The 17,356-nt window shown below is 56.4% G+C and overlaps 2 protein-coding genes across 2 annotated transcripts; both read left to right on the forward strand.

Moving 5' to 3' along the window:
- The first annotated feature begins 11,210 nt into the window (after positions 1 to 11,210).
- Positions 11,211 to 11,638, forward strand: LOC142929395 (histone H4). Its single transcript, XM_076070814.1, has one exon. The coding sequence runs from the start codon at positions 11,234 to 11,236 to the stop codon at positions 11,543 to 11,545; it is 312 nt and encodes a 103-aa protein (XP_075926929.1). The 5' UTR covers positions 11,211 to 11,233; the 3' UTR covers positions 11,546 to 11,638.
- A 4,490-nt stretch (positions 11,639 to 16,128) lies between these two features.
- Positions 16,129 to 16,825, forward strand: LOC142929591 (histone H2B type 3-B-like). The gene is made up of 2 exons (XM_076071175.1): positions 16,129 to 16,544; positions 16,707 to 16,825. Exons 1-2 carry the CDS (start codon positions 16,148 to 16,150, stop codon positions 16,823 to 16,825), a joined length of 516 nt encoding a protein of 171 aa, XP_075927290.1. The 5' UTR covers positions 16,129 to 16,147.
- The last annotated feature ends 531 nt before the right edge of the window (positions 16,826 to 17,356 follow it).

Consider the following 17,356-nt stretch of genomic DNA (forward strand, 5'->3'; position numbering starts at 1 on the left):
AATCGCCGACGATTTATTCCACCGGGTCGGAGAGCCCTTATTTAACCGAGTCAGTCGGGATCAGCGGGGCAGGACCAATCTATCTCTCGATAGTCGGCACTATACTCTACCTATCCTTCTCCACTTAACCATCTCAGGTGTTTTAAGCTAAGACCCAACTCCCTCTTTCTCTCTCACTCTTACTCACGGTTCGTCGTCACTGCCGGCTGCTCCTCGCGGCGCGTCGATACGTCCCACGGACGTTCGCGCGGCTACACTCGGGAGTTGACGGGCCTGGGGTTGACTCGAGTAGCCAGAGAACCCTTTTTCCTTCGCCCTGACTCGCTTTATTCTTTCTACATCAAAAGGGCTACCTGGTGCCGACTCGCGGGCCAATCAGCTCGCTGGGATCACCCGCCAATCGGTAGGCCCATCTGTATCCCAGCATCCCCCAGGCCGTTGCTTTCAGCGACGTCCGCATCTAAATTTACCTGCTCAGCGGCCATCCAGCCAGAGGGCGACCCTGCTTTCCCGCCGCTCGTGGCTCTGCCCTCCTCCCTACCTGCCCTGCCGACCCGTGTGCGTGAGGTGCGTACTAACCGCGGTGGCGGGGCAGCCCCGCCGTGAACATGTCATTTCTACTCAAGTCACGGCGCCACGGTGTGTGTTAGCGTCGGAGGAGACCGTCCAATTACCTGGCCGCAGGAAACCGTGAAGATTATCCCTTTACGAGGGCTTCTGGGTGAAAACCTGTCGGCCAGGGTGTCTCCCCACGCGCTCTAATGGTGGGGGAAGTGCGTGCGTGTGTGTTCCGGTGGGGGGGGTGGGGAGGTGGTGGGGTGGAGCAATGTCGGCCTCGTCGCTCGGGGCGGCGAGATCGCAGGTGGGCCACCCGCCGATCGGCTCCGTGGCGGCGGCATCACAGTGTCGCCACAGGCACCAGCATCTCGGCGAGCGGCCCGATGGTGACGGCCGTCGTCAGGGTAGCGGCCACGGGTGTGAAGCGGGGGCGATTCGGCTCCCGTCCCAGGAATGGAATCCGTTCCCCGCTGCCTGCCACGGTGACGCACCGCTGTCGGGGCTGCACGTTGAGCCCCAGCTTTTCCAGGAGGTCGGTACCTGCGATACACTCGTGGCACAGCACACTCGAGACGTAGAACTCCTGGGTGCACACCTGGTGGCCTATGCGGACCTCCAGGGTGGCCCTCCCCAGGAGCCCTATTCCGGCTCCGCTCGCCGTGTGCAGTGAGCGGTCCGGGGCCTGCAGGTGGCTCACGTCGACCCCGATCGCGCTGCAGTGCGCCGCGCTCACAAGCGAGGCTACCGCCCCCGTGTCCAGCAGGATCCGGGTACGCATTCCGTTGACCTGCCCTTCCACCAGCGACGTGGCCCCCGTGATTCCTGCCACCAGCTCCCGTAGCCAGTTGCCAGGAGTCACCGTGTCCTCGGGCATCGTCGCTGGAACCTGTATGAAGATCACTCGCCCGCCATTATTCCCATTGTCGTAGATATGTGTCGGGACCGCGTCGATTGCACCCCTAGGTGGTCCATTCTCTAGGGGGCGTTGGCGTTTAACCCTTCGGCATATCTAGCGCGGGCGATCTGAGGGCAGTCTCTCACGAGATGCCCCAGACGGCCGCACATATAACACGCCCAGGGGGGTATGGCGGCTCCGTAGTGGGCACCCTGCCCGCTCCCTCTCCCCCCAGTGCGCCGCTGCCCAGACTCTGCTTCTAGTCGGGCTACCCTCCCAGCTAGCCTCCCCACCGTGGAGCGCAGCTCCCCCATCTCGGACTGGATGGTCTCGACGGAGGCCTGCAGCTTGGTCATAGCTCGGCAAAATTTTGTCCTCCATCCTCCCGATGCTGGCCTGTATCCCGGCTACCCATCCGGGTACTGTCTCCCGGGGTCTCGGGGGCTCCCTTGCCCGTCCCCTTGTCGCGATGGCGAGCTCCTCCTCCTCCTCGTCGGAGAGTAACCTCGCCTCGGCGCACTCCCGTCCCCGCCCTCGGGGCTGCGTGCTCTCACCGGAGAGCTTCTCACATTTACGCGCGCGCTCGACAATGGTGTCGAAGGGGAGGCGCGCCCCGTCTACATTTGGTTGCCACCACGGGGTACGCATCAAATATCGCTGTACCTTCTCGGCGGCGAGGTCATCAATTATTTTCGCCTCATACTCCGGGTGCGCGATCTGGGTTAGCGCGCGCACGTCCTCGGCATAATCTCGCAAATCCTCACCGGGTTGGCGGCGGCGCACCTCTAAGGCCGCCTGCGCCTCCTCCTCATCATACATGCCGAAACGTAGTTCAAGCCGGCGCATTAATTCCCCCCACTGGGTTTGTGCGCTTGCGGGCAAAGCCTCTACAAAGTCGGCTGCCCGCCCATCCAAGTACATCTCCAGCTGTTGCAACGCCTCCGCGTCCGTCCAACCATTAAAATTCTTTGCACCTCTGATGCTGCGGGCAAACGATTTCCATGACGGAATCCCCTTTCCCGTGAACGTGCATTTTGTCTTAGCCTGGGGTGTAGCGCCTCTCTCCCATGGAGGTGCGGGGGATCGTACCACCTCTGACACCATTATGTGGGGGTCGTCGACCCACGGGATCTCCCCTGCCTGCGACCCTGCCCGCGAAGTACCGACGCCCCCAGACTCTCCACTAGTGTGGGAGCTGCCGCCGCTGCGCTCCTCACAGGGCGTGGAAGGGTCGCCGCGCTCCGGTTCCCCTCCCTGGGCTGTCCCCCCCCCGAGTCCGGGTTTCCTGCCGGTAAGGCATCACTCTCTACTGCCCTGAGACCCGCTAGCGCTTCGCCGGCACTCAAAACGCGACGCACCCCACCCGCGCAGTCCCACGCACCAATCACACGCGGTTAACAGGGGGTTAGAGTTCGGAGGGCAAGCGACGTCACTCGTACCCACGCCGCCAATTGGGGGGATTGGATAAAATGGATTTAAAGGGGCAATGTGTTGGGCACGAATGCGCGATGGGTATCCGCTCACAGCGTGGGAGTCCGCAGCCGACGGTTTGTAGCGCACACACTCCACGCGGCGCCGCTCCACACACGCGGCGACCACCGCGACAGCAAGCGCACCCACGCGTCCACTCTCTTTCCACACCCTCGCAATAACCACACCAGTCCGTTATGTAATCGCCGACGATTTATTCCACCGGGTCGGAGAGCCCTTATTTAACCGAGTCAGTCGGGATCAGCGGGGCAGGACCAATCTATCTCTCGATAGTCGGCACTATACTCTACCTATCCTTCTCCACTTAACCATCTCAGGTGTTTTAAGCTAAGACCCAACTCCCTCTTTCTCTCTCACTCTTACTCACGGTTCGTCGTCACTGCCGGCTGCTCCTCGCGGCGCGTCGATACGTCCCACGGACGTTCGCGCGGCTGGACTCGGGAGTTGACGGGCCTGGGGTTGACTCGAGTAGCCAGAGAACCCTTTTTCCTTCGCCCTGACTCGCTTTATTCTTTCTACATCAAAAGGGCTACCTGGTGCCGACTCGCGGGCCAATCAGCTCGCTGGGATCACCCGCCAATCGGTAGGCCCATCTGTATCCCAGCATCCCCCAGGCCGTTGCTTTCAGCGACGTCCGCATCTAAATTTACCTGCTCAGCGGCCATCCAGCCAGAGGGCGACCCTGCTTTCCCGCCGCTCGTGGCTCTGCCCTCCTCCCTACCTGCCCTGCCGACCCGTGTGCGTGAGGTGCGTACTAACCGCGGTGGCGGGGCAGCCCCGCCATGAACATGTCATTTCTACTCAAGTCACGGCGCCACGGTGTGTGTTAGCGTCGGAGGAGACCGTCCAATTACCTGGCCGCAGGAAACCGTGAAGATTATCCCTTTACGAGGGCTTCTGGGTGAAAACCTGTCGGCCAGGGTGTCTCCCCACGCGCTCTAATGGTGGGGGGAGTGCGTGCATGTGTGTTCCGGTGGGGGGGGTGGGGAGGTGGTGGGGTGGAGCAATGTCGGCCTCGTCGCTCGGGGCGGCGAGATCGCAGGTGGGCCACCCGCCGATCGGCTCCGTGGCGGCGGCATCACAGTTTCGCCACAGGCACCAGCATCTCGGCGAGCGGCCCGATGGTGACGGCCGTCGTCAGGGTAGCGGCCACGGGTGTGAAGCGGGGGCGATTCGGCTCCCGTCCCAGGAATGGAATCCGTTCCCCGCTGCCTGCCACGGTGACGCACCGCTGTCGGGGCTGCACGTTGAGCCCCAGCTTTTCCAGGAGGTCGGTACCTGCGATACACTCGTGGCACAGCACACTCGAGACGTAGAACTCCTGGGTGCACACCTGGTTGCCTATGCGGACCTCCAGGGTGGCCCTCCCCAGGAGCCCTATTCCGGCTCCGCTCGCCGTGTGCAGTGAGCGGTCCGGGGCCTGCAGGTGGCTCACGTCGACCCCGATCGCGCTGCAGTGCGCCGCGCTCACAAGTGAGGCTACCGCCCCCGTGTCCAGCAGGATCCGGGTACGCATTCCGTTGACCTGCCCTTCCACCAGCGACGTGGCCCCCGTGATTCCTGCCACCAGCTCCCGTAGCCAGTTGCCAGGAGTCACCGTGTCCTCGGGCATCGTCGCTGGAACCTGTATGAAGATCACTCGCCCGCCATTATTCCCATTGTCGTAGATATGTGTCGGGACCGCGTCGATTGCACCCCTAGGTGGTCCATTCTCTAGGGGGCGTTGGCGTTTAACCCTTCGGCATATCTAGCGCGGGCGATCTGAGGGCAGTCTCTCACGAGATGCCCCAGACGGCCGCACATATAACACGCCCGGGGGGGTATGGCGGCTCCGTAGTGGGCACCCTGCCCGCTCCCTCTCCCCCCAGTGCGCCGCTGCCCAGACTCTGCTTCTAGTCGGGCTACCCTCCCAGCTAGCCTCCCCACCGTGGAGCGCAGCTCCCCCATCTCGGACTGGATGGTCTCGACGGAGGCCTGCAGCTTGGTCATAGCTCGGCAAATGTTGTCCTCCATCCTCCCGATGCTGGCCTGTATCCCGCCTACCCATCCGGGTACTGTCTCCCGGGGTCTCGGGGGCTCCCTTGCCCGTCCCCTTGTCGCGATGGCGAGCTCCTCCTCCTCCTCGTCGGAGAGTAAGCTCGCCTCGGCGCACTCCCGTCCCCGCCCTCGGGGCTGCGTGCTCTCACCGGAGAGCTTCTCACATTTACGCGCGCGCTCGACAATGGTGTCGAAGGGGAGGCGCGCCCCGTCTACATTTGGTTGCCACCACGGGGTATGCATCAAATATCGCTGTACCTTCTCGGCGGCGAGGTCATCAATTATTTTCGCCTCATACTCCGGGTGCGCGATCTGGGTTAGCGCGCGCACGTCCTCGGCATAATCTCGCAAATCCTCACCGGGTTGGCGGCGGCGCACCTCTAAGGCCGCCTGCGCCTCCTCCTCATCATACGTGCCGAAACGTAGTTCAAGCCGGCGCATTAAATCCCCCCACTGGGTTTGTGCGCTTGCGGGCAAAGCCTCTACAAAGTCGGCTGCCCGCCCATCCAAGTGCATCTCCAGCTGCTGCAACGCCTCCGCGTCCGTCCAACCATTAAAATTCTTTGCACCTCTGATGCTGCGGGCAAACGATTTCCATGACGGAATCCACTTTCCCGTGAACGTGCATTTTGTCTTAGCCTGGGGTGTGGCGCCTCTCTCCCATGGAGGTGCGGGGGATCGTACCACCTCTGACACCATTATGTGGGGGTCGTCGACCCACGGGATCTCCCCTGCCTGCGACCCTGCCCGCGAAGTACCGACGCCCCCAGACTCTCCGCTAGTGTGGGAGCTGCCGCCGCTGCGCTCCTCACAAGGCGGGGAAGGGTCGCCGCGCTCCTGTTCCCCTCCCTGGGCTGTCCCCCCCCGAGTCCGGGTTTCCTGCCGGTAAGGCATCACTCTCGACCCCCCTGAGACCCACTAGCGTTTCGCCGGCACTCGAACGCGACGCTCCCCACCCGCGCAGTCCCACGCACCAATCACACTCGGTTAACAGGGGGTTAGAGTTCGGAGGGCAAGCGACGTCACTCGTACCCACGCCGCCAATTGGGGGGATTGGATTAAATGGATTTAAAGGGGCAACGCGTTGGGCACGAATGCGCGATGGGTATCCGCTCGCAGCGTGGGAGTCCGCAGCCGACGGTTTGTAGCGCACACACTCCACGCGGCGCCGCTCCACACACGCGGCGACCACCGCGACAGCAAGCGCACCCACGCTTCCACTCTCTTTCCACACCCTCGCAATAACCACACCAGTCCGTTATGTAATCGCCGAAGATTTATTCCACTGGGTCGGCGAGCCCTTATTTAACCGAGTCAGTCGGGATCAGCGGGGCAGGACCAATCTATCTCTCGATAGTCGGCACTATACTCTACCTATCCTTCTCCACTTAACCATCTCAGGTGTTTTAAGCTAAGACCCAACTCCCTCTTTCTCTCTCACCCTTACTCACGGTTCGTCGTCACTGCCGGCTGCTCCTCGCGGCGCGTCGATACGTCCCACGGACGTTCGCGCGGCTGGACTCGGGAGTTGACGGGCCTGGGGTTGACTCGAGTAGCCAGAGAACCCTTTTTCCTTCGCCCTGACTCGCTTTATTCTTTCTACATCAAAAGGGCTACCTGGTGCCGACTCGCGGGCCAATCAGCTCGCTGGGATCACCCACCAATCGGTAGGCTCATCTGTATCCCAGCATCCCCCGGGCCGTTGCTTTCAGCGACGTCCGCATCTAAATTTACCTGCTCAGCGGCCATCCAGCCATAGGGCGACCCTGCTTTCCCGCCGCTCGTGGCTCTGCCCTCCTCCCTACCTGCCCTGCCTACCCGTGTGCGTGAGGTGCGTACTAACCGCGGTGGCGGGGCAGCCCCGCCGTGAACATGTCATTTCTACTCAAGTCACGGCGCCACGGTGTGTGTTAGCGTCGGAGGAGACCGTCCAATTCCCTGGCCGCAGGAAACCGTGAAGTTTATCCCTTTACGAGGGCTTCTGGGTGAAAACCTGTCGGCCAGGGTGTCTCCCCACGCGCTCTAATGGTGGGGAGAGTGCGTGCGTGTGTGTTCCGGTGGGGGGGGGTGGGGAGGTGGTGGGGTGGAGCAATGTCGGCCTCGTCGCTCGGGGCGGCGAGATCGCAGGTGGGCCACCCGCCGATCGGCTCCGTGGCGGCGGCATCACAGTGTCGCCACAGGCACCAGCATCTCGGCGAGCGGCCCGATGGTGACGGCCGTCGTCAGGGTAGCGGCCACGGGTGTGAAGCGGGGGCGATTCGGCTCCCGTCCCAGGAATGGAATCCGTTCCCCGCTGCCTTCCACGGTGGCGCACCGCTGTCGGGGCTGCACGTTGAGCCCCAGCTTTTCCAGGAGGTCGGTACCTGCGATACACTCGTGGCACAGCACACTCGAGACGTAGAACTCCTGGGTGCACACCTGGTGGCCTATGCGGACCTCCAGGGTGGCCCTCCCAAGGAGCCCTATTCCGGCTCCGCTCGCCGTGTGCAGTGCGCGGTCCGGGGCCTGCAGGTGGCTCACGTCGACCCCGATCGCGCTGCAGTGCGCCGCGCTCACAAGCGAGGCTACCGCCCCCGTGTCCAGCAGGATCCGGGTACGCATTCCGTTGACCTGCCCTTCCACCAGCGACGTGGCCCCCGTGATTCCTGCCACCAGCTCCCGTAGCCAGTCGCCAGGAGTCATTGTGTCCACGGGCGTCGTCACTGGAACCTGTATGAAGATCACTTGCTCGCCATTATTCCCATTGTCGTAGATATGTGTTGGGACCGCGTCGATTGCACCCCTAGGTGGTCCATTCTCTAGGGGGCGTTGGCGTTAAACCCTTCGGCATATCTAGCGCGGGCGATCTGAGGGCAGTCTCTCACGAGATGCCCCTGACGGCCGCACATATAACACGCCCGGGGGGTGTGGCGGCTCCGTAGTGGGCACCCTTCCCGCTCCCTCTCCCCCCAGTGCGCCGCTGCCCAGACTCTGGTTCTAGTTGGGCTACCCTCCCAGCTAGCCCCCCCACCGTGGAGCGCAGCTCCCCCATCTCGGACTGGATGGTGTCGACGGAGGCCTGCAGCTTGGTCATAGCTCGGCAAATTTTGTCCTCCATCCTCCCGATGCTGGCCTGTATCCCGGCTACCCATCCGGGTACTGTCTCCCGGGGTCTCGGGAGCTCCCTTGCCCGTCCCCTTTTCGCGATGGCGAGCTCCTCCTCCTCCTCGTCGGAGAGTAAGCTCGCCTCGGCGCACTCCCGTCCCCGCCCTCGGGGCTGCGTGCTCCCACCGGAGAGCTTCTCACATTTACGCGCGCGCTCGACAATGGTGTCGAAGGGGAGGCGCGCCCCGTCTACATTTGGTTGCCACCACGGGGTACGCATCAAATATCGCTGTACCTTCTCGGCGGCGAGGTCATCAATTATTTTCGCCTCATACTCCGGGTGCGCGATCTGGGTTAGCGCGCGCACGTCCTCGGCATAATCTCGCAAATCCTCACCGGGTTGGCGGCGGCGCGCCTCTAAGGCCGCCTGCGCCTCCTCCTCATCATACGTGCCGAAGCGTAGTTCAAGCCGGCGCATTAATTCCCCCCACTGGGTTTGTGCGCTTGCGGGCAAAGCCTCTACAAAGTCGGCTGCCCGCCCATCCAAGTGCATCTCCAGCTGCTGCAACGCCTCCGCGTCCGTCCAACCATTAAAATTCTTTGCACCTCTGATGCTGCGGGCAAACGATTTCCATGACGGAATCCCCTTTCCCGTGAACGTGCATTTTGTCTTAGCCTGGGGTGTGGCGCCTCTCTCGCATGGAGGTGCGGGGGATCGTACCACCTCTGACACCATTATGTGGGGGTCGTCGACCCACGGGATCTCCCCTGCCTGCGACCCTGCCCGCGAAGTACCGACGCCCCCAGACTCTCCGCTAGTGTGGGAGCTGCCGCCGCTGCGCTCCTCACAGGGCGGGGAAGGGTAGCCGCGCTCCTGTTCCCCTTACTGGGCTGTCCCCCCCCCCGAGTCCGGGTTTCCTGCCGGTCAGGCATCACTCTCGACCGCCCTGAGACCCGCAAGCGCTTCGCCGGCACTCGAACGCGACGCTCCCCACCCGCGCAGTCCCACGCACCAATCACATGCGGCTAACAGGGGGTTAGAGGTCGGAGGGCAAGCAACGTCACTCGTACCCACGCCGCCAATTGGGGGGATTGGATTAAATGGATTTAAAGGGGCAACGCGGTGGGCACGCGTGCGCGATGGGTATCCGCTCGCAACGTGGGAGTCCGCAGCCGACGGTTTGTAGCGCACACACTCCACGCGGCGCCACTCCACACACACGGCGACCACCGCGACAGCAAGCGCACCCACACTTCCACTCTCTTTCCACACCCTTGCAAAAACCACACCAGTCCGTTATGTAATCGCCGACGATTTATTCCACCGGGTCGGCGAGCCCTTATTTAACCGAGTCAGTCGGGATCAGCAGGGCAGGACCAATCTATCTCTCGATAGTCGGCACTATACTCTACCTATCCTTCTCCACTTAACCCTCTCAGGTGTTTTAAGCTAAGACCCAACTCCCTCTTTCTCTCTCACTCTTACTCACGGTTCGTCGTCACTGCCGGCTGGTCCTCGCGGCGCGTCGATACGTCCCACGGACGTTCGCGCGGCTGGACTCGGGAGTTGACGGGCCTGGGGTTGACTCGAGTAGCCAGAGAACCCTTTTTCCTTCGCCCTGACTCGCTTTATTCTTTCTACATCAAAAGGGCTACCTGGTGCCGACTCGCGGGCCAATCAGCTCGCTGGGATCACCCGCCAATCGGTAGCCCATCTGTATCCCAGCATCCCCCGGGCCGTTGCTTTAAGCGACGTCCGCATCTAAATTTACCTGCTCAGCGGCCATCCAGCCAGAGGGCGACCCTACTTTCCCGCCGCTCGTGGCTCTGCCCTCCTCCCTACCTGCCCTGCCGACCCGTGTGCGTGAGGTGCGTACTAACCGCGGTGGCTCAGCAGCCCCGTCGTGACCATGTAATTACAACCAAAGTCACGGCACCGCGGTGGGTGTTAGCGTCGGAGGAGACCGTCCAATTCCCTGGCCGCAGGAAACTGTGAAGATTATCCCTTTACGAGGGCTTCTGGGTGAAAACCTGTCGGCCAGGGTGTCTCCCCACGCGCTCTAATGGTGGGGGGAGTGCGTGCGCGTGTGTTCCGGTGGGGGGGGTGGGGAGGTGGTGGGGTGGAGCAATGTCGGCCTCGCCGCTCGGGGCGGCGAGATCGCAGGTGGGCCACCCGCCGATCGGCTCCGTGGCGGCGGCATCACATAGGGATCATAAACAGGCGAGGCAGGTGGCAGCTCCCTCACTCGAACTGAGTGCAGAGTAATCTCAGCGACGTCTGCATTCTCACTACCGATTCTAATCTAAATCCAGATTCAAAATCGATGCATTCTTGACGAACCTCCAATTTTGATTATGTGTTGCACCTCTTCATTCCGTCAACATGTTACTGGTGCCAAATATGGTATTTAGTCTAAAAATGTATTGATTCCAGACAGCTTTACTCAATTTGCCTCCTTTCGCTCGTTCCACCTTTTCACTATTTTTGTTTTGTAAAAATTGCGGTGTACCATCTAAACTTCTCAATTAAAAATAATTTCCATTCGTAATTATCCCATTGTTTTTTCAATGTCTTTCTTATCTTCATCATTAGACCTCCTTTGCCAGTACCAAAATGTTTTTATATATATTATCATAGTATGTTTTTTGTTTGCATTTTGACTGCAGGTATTGTGGTTAATGCATACATGAATCCTTGTAATAGGGTTTCAGTTTTGTTGCAAGAAAAAAGGGGAAAAAACCCTATCATTAAATGCCTTTCTTACTTTGGGACTACTTGGTGACGTTCACTCAACTATTGTGTTGGAAGCCGATTAGCTGCACATCTTGTTCTACTTGAAAACAAGACCTTAGATCGATTATTCACTCCACGTGCAATCTTGCAACAGATCGCGTCCCTCTCGCGTTCGCTGCGTGTGTGCCGAAATCATTACAGTGCTTCGAAGAAGGGTCATTGCCCGAAACGTCTCATACATTTCAAGGAAGTGTTATTGACGACGGTGGAGGGTTTCTTCGTCACAGAGTTTAAGGTCAGAGGTTTAATGCGGAGCCATTGCGGAGGGCAGAGGTGGTCGGTGACGTCACCCAGCTCCGGTTATAAAGGCGGCTGCTGCAGGCTGGGCGCGCCATATCTCGCGAACTTTGTCAGTAGTAGCAGAGTTAGTCGCCATGTCTGGACGCGGGAAAGGCGGTAAGGGGCTCGGTAAGGGAGGCGCAAAACGCCATCGTAAGGTGCTGCGCGACAACATCCAGGGAATCACCAAGCCCGCCATCCGCCGCCTCGCTCGCCGCGGCGGTGTGAAGCGCATCTCGGGCCTCATCTACGAAGAGACCCGCGGCGTCCTGAAGGTCTTCCTTGAGAACGTCATCCGCGACGCCGTCACCTACACGGAGCACGCCAAGCGCAAGACCGTCACCGCCATGGACGTGGTCTACGCCCTCAAGCGCCAGGGCCGCACTCTCTACGGCTTCGGAGGCTGAGTGCCTATCTCTCGCGCACTAAACCAACCCAAAGGCTCTTTTCAGAGCCACCCACCTCTTCTAAACTGCTTGCGCGCCAGTGTTACCAAACCGTTCACGAAAGAAACCCTTTATTAATGGGTTGTTGCTCGCCAATTCCTCGTGAGCGTGAACCGGGCTTTTCTCGTGGACGTGCGGTGGCTCGAGGTGCCGTCTGCTGCCGCTCTGCTCGGTTACGATGTTTTCTTGTTCATGTTTTTTGCGTGTTGCGGTTGCACCCGATTCAAGAGCCGAATGGCTCACAGGGCTTTACCAAATAAATGAAACTGAGAACTGAGGTTCACGCAGAAATCGTTTGCTTGTTGAGTTAGCGAATATTCATCTGCTTCCAAATCAATGAAATAAATCACTTTTCAAGATACGTCACATTTAACAAGGCGCAATTCTTGAACGCGTTAATACAGTACACATTTCTGGTATTTTTGCGTGAATTATTTTCAGCTGCAGCCGATTCCGATATTACGTAGAGCATTTGGCGCCACAATCTTCCAGCACACTCGTCCTAATTGACGTAGCGCGCCAGGATGCTAATCTCCACCCGTAAAATACAGGACAACAGCGAAGTTATTTTTCCACACCGAGCGCATGTATTTTTCCAAATTGCGTTCATAAAACGCCCGTGCTGTATTAGACGAGTTGTGAAACAAAAAAAGAAGCAAAAAAAGCCACGCTAAAAAACAAAAAAACACTATACTGCATTGGGATTTCTTGTCATCCTTTTTAAAACAAAAGCAATGCCATGGCTGCAATTCACTAATATACATGTTTGGACATTACATTGTGTTATATTCACAAGTCTTTTTTGCAGTAAACAAATTAACGATATTAAAGTGAACATCGCGTCCGCGTTTCTCATTGGAGGCTGATGGAGAGGGATGGTACTAAAAGAGCCACTCCGCAGCGCCGCGCACTACGATCCTCTGATTTGCATCTCGCCTCCTATAAATGAAGATCAACGCGCGTACAACAGGCACACTCGTTCTCGTCCTTTCTGACGTGCCGCAGCTGTAATCGTCTACATGCCCGATCCTCCCGCATCAAAGAGCGCTGGGCCGGCAAAGGTTCCTGCCCCCAAGAAGGGCTCCAAAAAGGCCGTGACCAAGGCTACGCGCAAGGATGGCAAGAAGCGACGCCACCGCAGGAAGGAGAGCTACGCAATTTACATCTACAAGGTGATGAAGCAGGTACACCCCGATACCGGCATCTCGTCCAAGGCCATGAGCATCATGAACTCGTTCGTCAACGACATCTTCGAGCGCATCGCTTCGGAGGCGTCCCGCTTGGCGCACTACAACAAGCGCTCCACCATCACCTCTGGGGAGATCCAGACCGCAGTGCGACTGCTGCTCCCCGGCGAGCTGGCCAAGCACGCCGTGTCGGAGGGCACCAAGGCCGTCACCAAGTACACGAGCTCGAGTGAAGCCTCGACTCAACCATTAATTACAAAGGCTCTTTTCAGAGCCACCCACATCTCCGAACCTGCTTGTGCCAGTGTTAGCAGGAGCGCAAAACGAAACTTCAAACATAGAGCACTTGTCCAGGGTTTTGACGTTGAGCGCCGATTTCTCGTCAGCGTAGACCGGGCTGGAGTCGCAGCCGGGCGCTCGGGACTCGTGGTGACGCGAGGCGCCGTCTGCTGCTGCCGAATGCAGCAGCGGCCCCCCTCTCGGTTCACGCGGACATCGTTCATTGAGTGATATGGAGAGATCCAGCGCATTTTTACCTGTACTCACGTGAAAAAAAGCAATAACAATATATATGCCACATCATATTCACCATTGATGTCATCTGCAGCCGATCCAGATATAACATTGGATATGTGGCGCCATAACCTTGCACTGCAATATATTTAATTCCTGGTTGTCACGGCAAAGCATAGTGTGAACGCGATATCGGAATAGGCGACAATTTCTCATGGGGCGAATTTATACTTTAGTGATCGTGATTTTTTATTTTTACAAGAAGTGAAATACAACCTAGTTTAAATGTATTTTCGGGCACGAACTAACATTTTGCACGTATCTATAAAAGTGATTGCCTAGCATGGATGACTCGTGAAGTATAACTGATGATCATCTCAATGCCGAGAGAATAAATATATATCCTTGTGGTCACCTCTTTCCGGCATTTTTGTGTATTATTGTTTCCAATAAAGTGCAGTTTCTTCACTTTATTTAGATTGATGTAGAGTACTGTAAAGTTGTTTTCGGAAAGGTTTTTGCTTGAGAAAAGAAAATCCGTTAAAGACATCAACGGCGCTCAAAGGTACTACTGTATTGTGATGCGGCATTCTGAAATGATACAAACTATGCACATTTTGTTGATTAAGAAGAGGAGTTCACGACTCGAGATCAGGGCACGCTGCCAACCAACCAGCACGCGCCCCTTCGCACGTCACGACTCCGCTGACCAGTGAGCGCGCGCTCTGCGCTACATAAGCCGCCTTCTCCCCGCCTGTGAGAATATCTTTGCTCTCACTAAGCCATGGCTCGCACCAAGCAGACGGCTCGTAAGTCCACGGGGGGCAAGGCTCCACGCAAGCAGCTCGCCACAAAGGCAGCCCGAAAAAGCGCTCCGGCTACGGGCGGCGTCAAGAAGCCTCACCGCTACAGGCCCGGCACCGTCGCTTTGCGCGAGATCCGCCGTTACCAGAAGTCCACTGAGTTGCTCATCCGCAAACTGCCCTTCCAGCGCCTCGTCAGGGAGATCGCGCAGGACTTCAAGACCGACCTGCGCTTCCAGAGCTCCGCTGTCATGGCTCTGCAGGAGGCCAGCGAAACCTACCTTGTTGCGCTCTTCGAGGACATCAACCTGTGCGCCATCCACGCCAAGCGCGTCACCATCATGCCCAAGGACATTCAGCTCGCCCGCCGCATTCGTGGCGAGCGCGCTTGATCGCCCAGCTCGGCCCTCAGAGCACAACACAAAGGCTCTTTTCAGAGCCACCACTTTCGCATGAAAAGCTAACTTGTGTGTCCTTTAAAGTCCGCATGCCTGTTACGGCGACCTTCGTTTGCCAGTCACGGCTATCACGAGTCGCAAGGCTTAAGCGACCAAGTTCATTTTCTATACCCCTCTGCTCATATTTTGCAATATCACAAGTCCGTGTTGTATTTAAGCGTTGTGGAACCATGTCTACATAATGTACAGTAAACGGCTGATTTCGGTGAAATACATGAACTATTAAACGCTGTTTAAAGCTCAAGCTGAAATACATTCGCATTTTGCAAACTAAGAGACTGAGTTATTCACGCACATATATTTCTAGGCATTGCCCGAAGAGGCGGTTAAATGAATATATATATACACCGTATAGGCGCGTGGGATATCAATCATGAGCTCAAGGCTATCACAATGATTTCTTATAACCAATGAGTGTCCCTCAAATGATGATTATAATAAATAATACATTGATAGTGGCGGAATCAGCTTGCCGCTGAATTTGTTTACGGTTAACTCTATCATGCTTAAAACTTGAACCTATTAAGTACGTGTATCGCATTGTTTCATTCATAAGATGTGTCCGTCTTCTTTGGTTCTTTCGGTAAAGTCACGTAGAATGAGAATAAAATAATAAATTGATAAAATAAAATAACACAATAATATTCTCACGACGTTTCGGCCACAACACAAGCGGCCTTCATCAGGTGAAGGGACGAGACTGTCTGGTAGGACAGCGCTGGAGTGAAAAAGCCACGTTCAGATCACGACCTTTAAGCTGTGTGAGAGGAAACAAAGCGCTTTGACAAAGGAATTAGCATATAATTTAGCATTGAAATGGCTGAGTGATTAGCTTGGGACTGGTCACAGAAATGGCTATGTTAAAAGTTAAAGCATACACATCCGCAGAGGCACCCCTTGACAAAGGAATTAGCATAGAATTTAGCATTGAAATAGCTAAGTTAAAGCATACACATCCGCAGAGGCACTCCTTGACAAAGGAATTAGCATAGAATTTGGCTTTGAAATAGCTGAGTGATTTGCTTGTAACTGGTCACAGAAATAGCTATGTTAAAGTCAGAGCAAACACATTCACCGAGGCACTTAGTACAAATCAAACAGGAGAATTTAGCATTGAAATAACTAGGCGAATTTAGCATTGAAATAACTGAGTGATTAGCTAGTGACTGGTCACAGAAATGGCTATGTTGAAGTCAAGGCCTACACATCTGATCTATTCACAGTATTATATTGTGAACCAATCAAAAACTAAAATATAAATTACCTTAATGTTATCAATAAACTCTATATTCTCCAATCAGCTAGGCTACCAACAATAAGTCGTTATATATCACAATGCTATAATATACATGTTTGTACATTACATTGGGTTATTCACAAGTCTTTTTTGCACTAAAAAAAACCGATATTAGAGTGAACATCGCGTCCGCGTTTCTCATTGGAGGCTGATGGAGAGGGATGGTACTAAAAGAGCCAATCCGCACCACCGCGCACTACGATCCTCTGATTTGCATCTCGCCTCCGATAAATGGAGATCAACGCGCGTACAACAGGTACACTCGTTCTCGTCCTTTCTGACGTGCCGCAGCGGTACGCGTCGACATGCCCGATCCTCCCGCATCAAAGAGCGCTGGGCCGGCAAAGGTTCCTGCCCCCAAGAAGGGCTCCAAAAAGGCCGTGACCAAGGCTACGCGCAAGGATGGCAAGAAACGACGCCACCGCAGGAAGGAGAGCTACGCAATTTACATCTACAAGGTGATGAAGCAGGTGCACCCCGATACCGGCCTCTCGTCCAAGGCCATGAGCATCATGAACTTGTTCGTCAACGACATCTTCGAGCGCATCGCTTCGGAGGCGTCCCGCTTGGCGCACTACATCAAGCGCTCCACCATCACCTCTCGGGAGATCCAGACCGCAGTGCGACTGCTGCTCCCTGGCGAGCTGGCCAAGCACGCCGTGTCGGAGGGCACCAAGGCCGTCACCAAGTACACGAGCTCGAGTGAAGCCTCGACTCAACCATTAATTACAAAGGCTCTTTTCAGAGCCACCCACATCTCCGAACCTGCTTGTGCCAGTGTTAGCAGGAGCGCAAAACGAAACTTCAAACATAGAGCACTTGTCCAGGGTTTTGACGTTGAGCGCCGATTTCTCGTCAGCGTAGACCGGGCTGGAGTCGCAGCCGGGCGCTCGGGACTCGCGGTGACGCGAGGCGCCGTCTGCTGCTGCCGAATGCAGCAGCGGCCCTCCTCTCGGTTCACGCGGACATCGTTCATTGAGTGAAATGGAGAGATCTAGCGCATTTTTACCTGTACCCACGTGAAAAAAAGCAATAACAATATATATGCCACATCATATTCACCATTGATGTCATCTGCAGCCGATCCAGATATAACATTGGATATGTGGCGCCATAACCTTGCACTGCAATATATTTAATTCCTGGTTGTCACGGCAAAGCATAGTGTGAACGCGATATCGGAATAGGCGACAATTTCTCATGAGGCGAATTTATACTTTAGTGATCGTGATTTTTAATTTTTACAAGAAGGGAAATCCAACCTAGTTTAAATGTATTTTCGGGCACGAACTAACATTTTGCACGTATATATAAAAGTGATCGCCTAGCATGGATGACTCGTGAAGTATAACTGATGATCATTTCAATGCCGAGAGAATAGATATATATCCTTGTGATCACCTCTTTCCGGCATTTTTGTGTATTATTGTTTCCAATAAAGTGCAGTTTCTTCACTTCATTTAGATTGATGTAGAGCACTGTAAAGTTGTTTTCAGAAAGGTTTTTGCTTGAGA

Source organism: Petromyzon marinus, chromosome 31, assembly GCF_048934315.1.
Source record: "Petromyzon marinus isolate PM22_M1 ecotype Great Lakes invasive population chromosome 31, UKy_Petmar_22M1.pri1.0, whole genome shotgun sequence".
Lineage (NCBI taxonomy): Eukaryota > Metazoa > Chordata > Hyperoartia > Petromyzontiformes > Petromyzontidae > Petromyzon > Petromyzon marinus.

Bases quoted from the DNA above. Each gene is read 5' to 3' on its own strand.
- LOC142929395 (XM_076070814.1), top strand. From the start codon at position 11,234: ATGTCTGGACGCGGGAAAGGCGGTAAGGGGCTCGGTAAGGGAGGCGCA.
- LOC142929591 (XM_076071175.1), top strand. From the start codon at position 16,148: ATGCCCGATCCTCCCGCATCAAAGAGCGCTGGGCCGGCAAAGGTTCCT. The intron at 16,545-16,706 runs GTGAAGCCTCGA...TCGTCAGCGTAG, and splicing joins CACCAAGTACACGAGCTCGA to ACCGGGCTGGAGTCGCAGCC.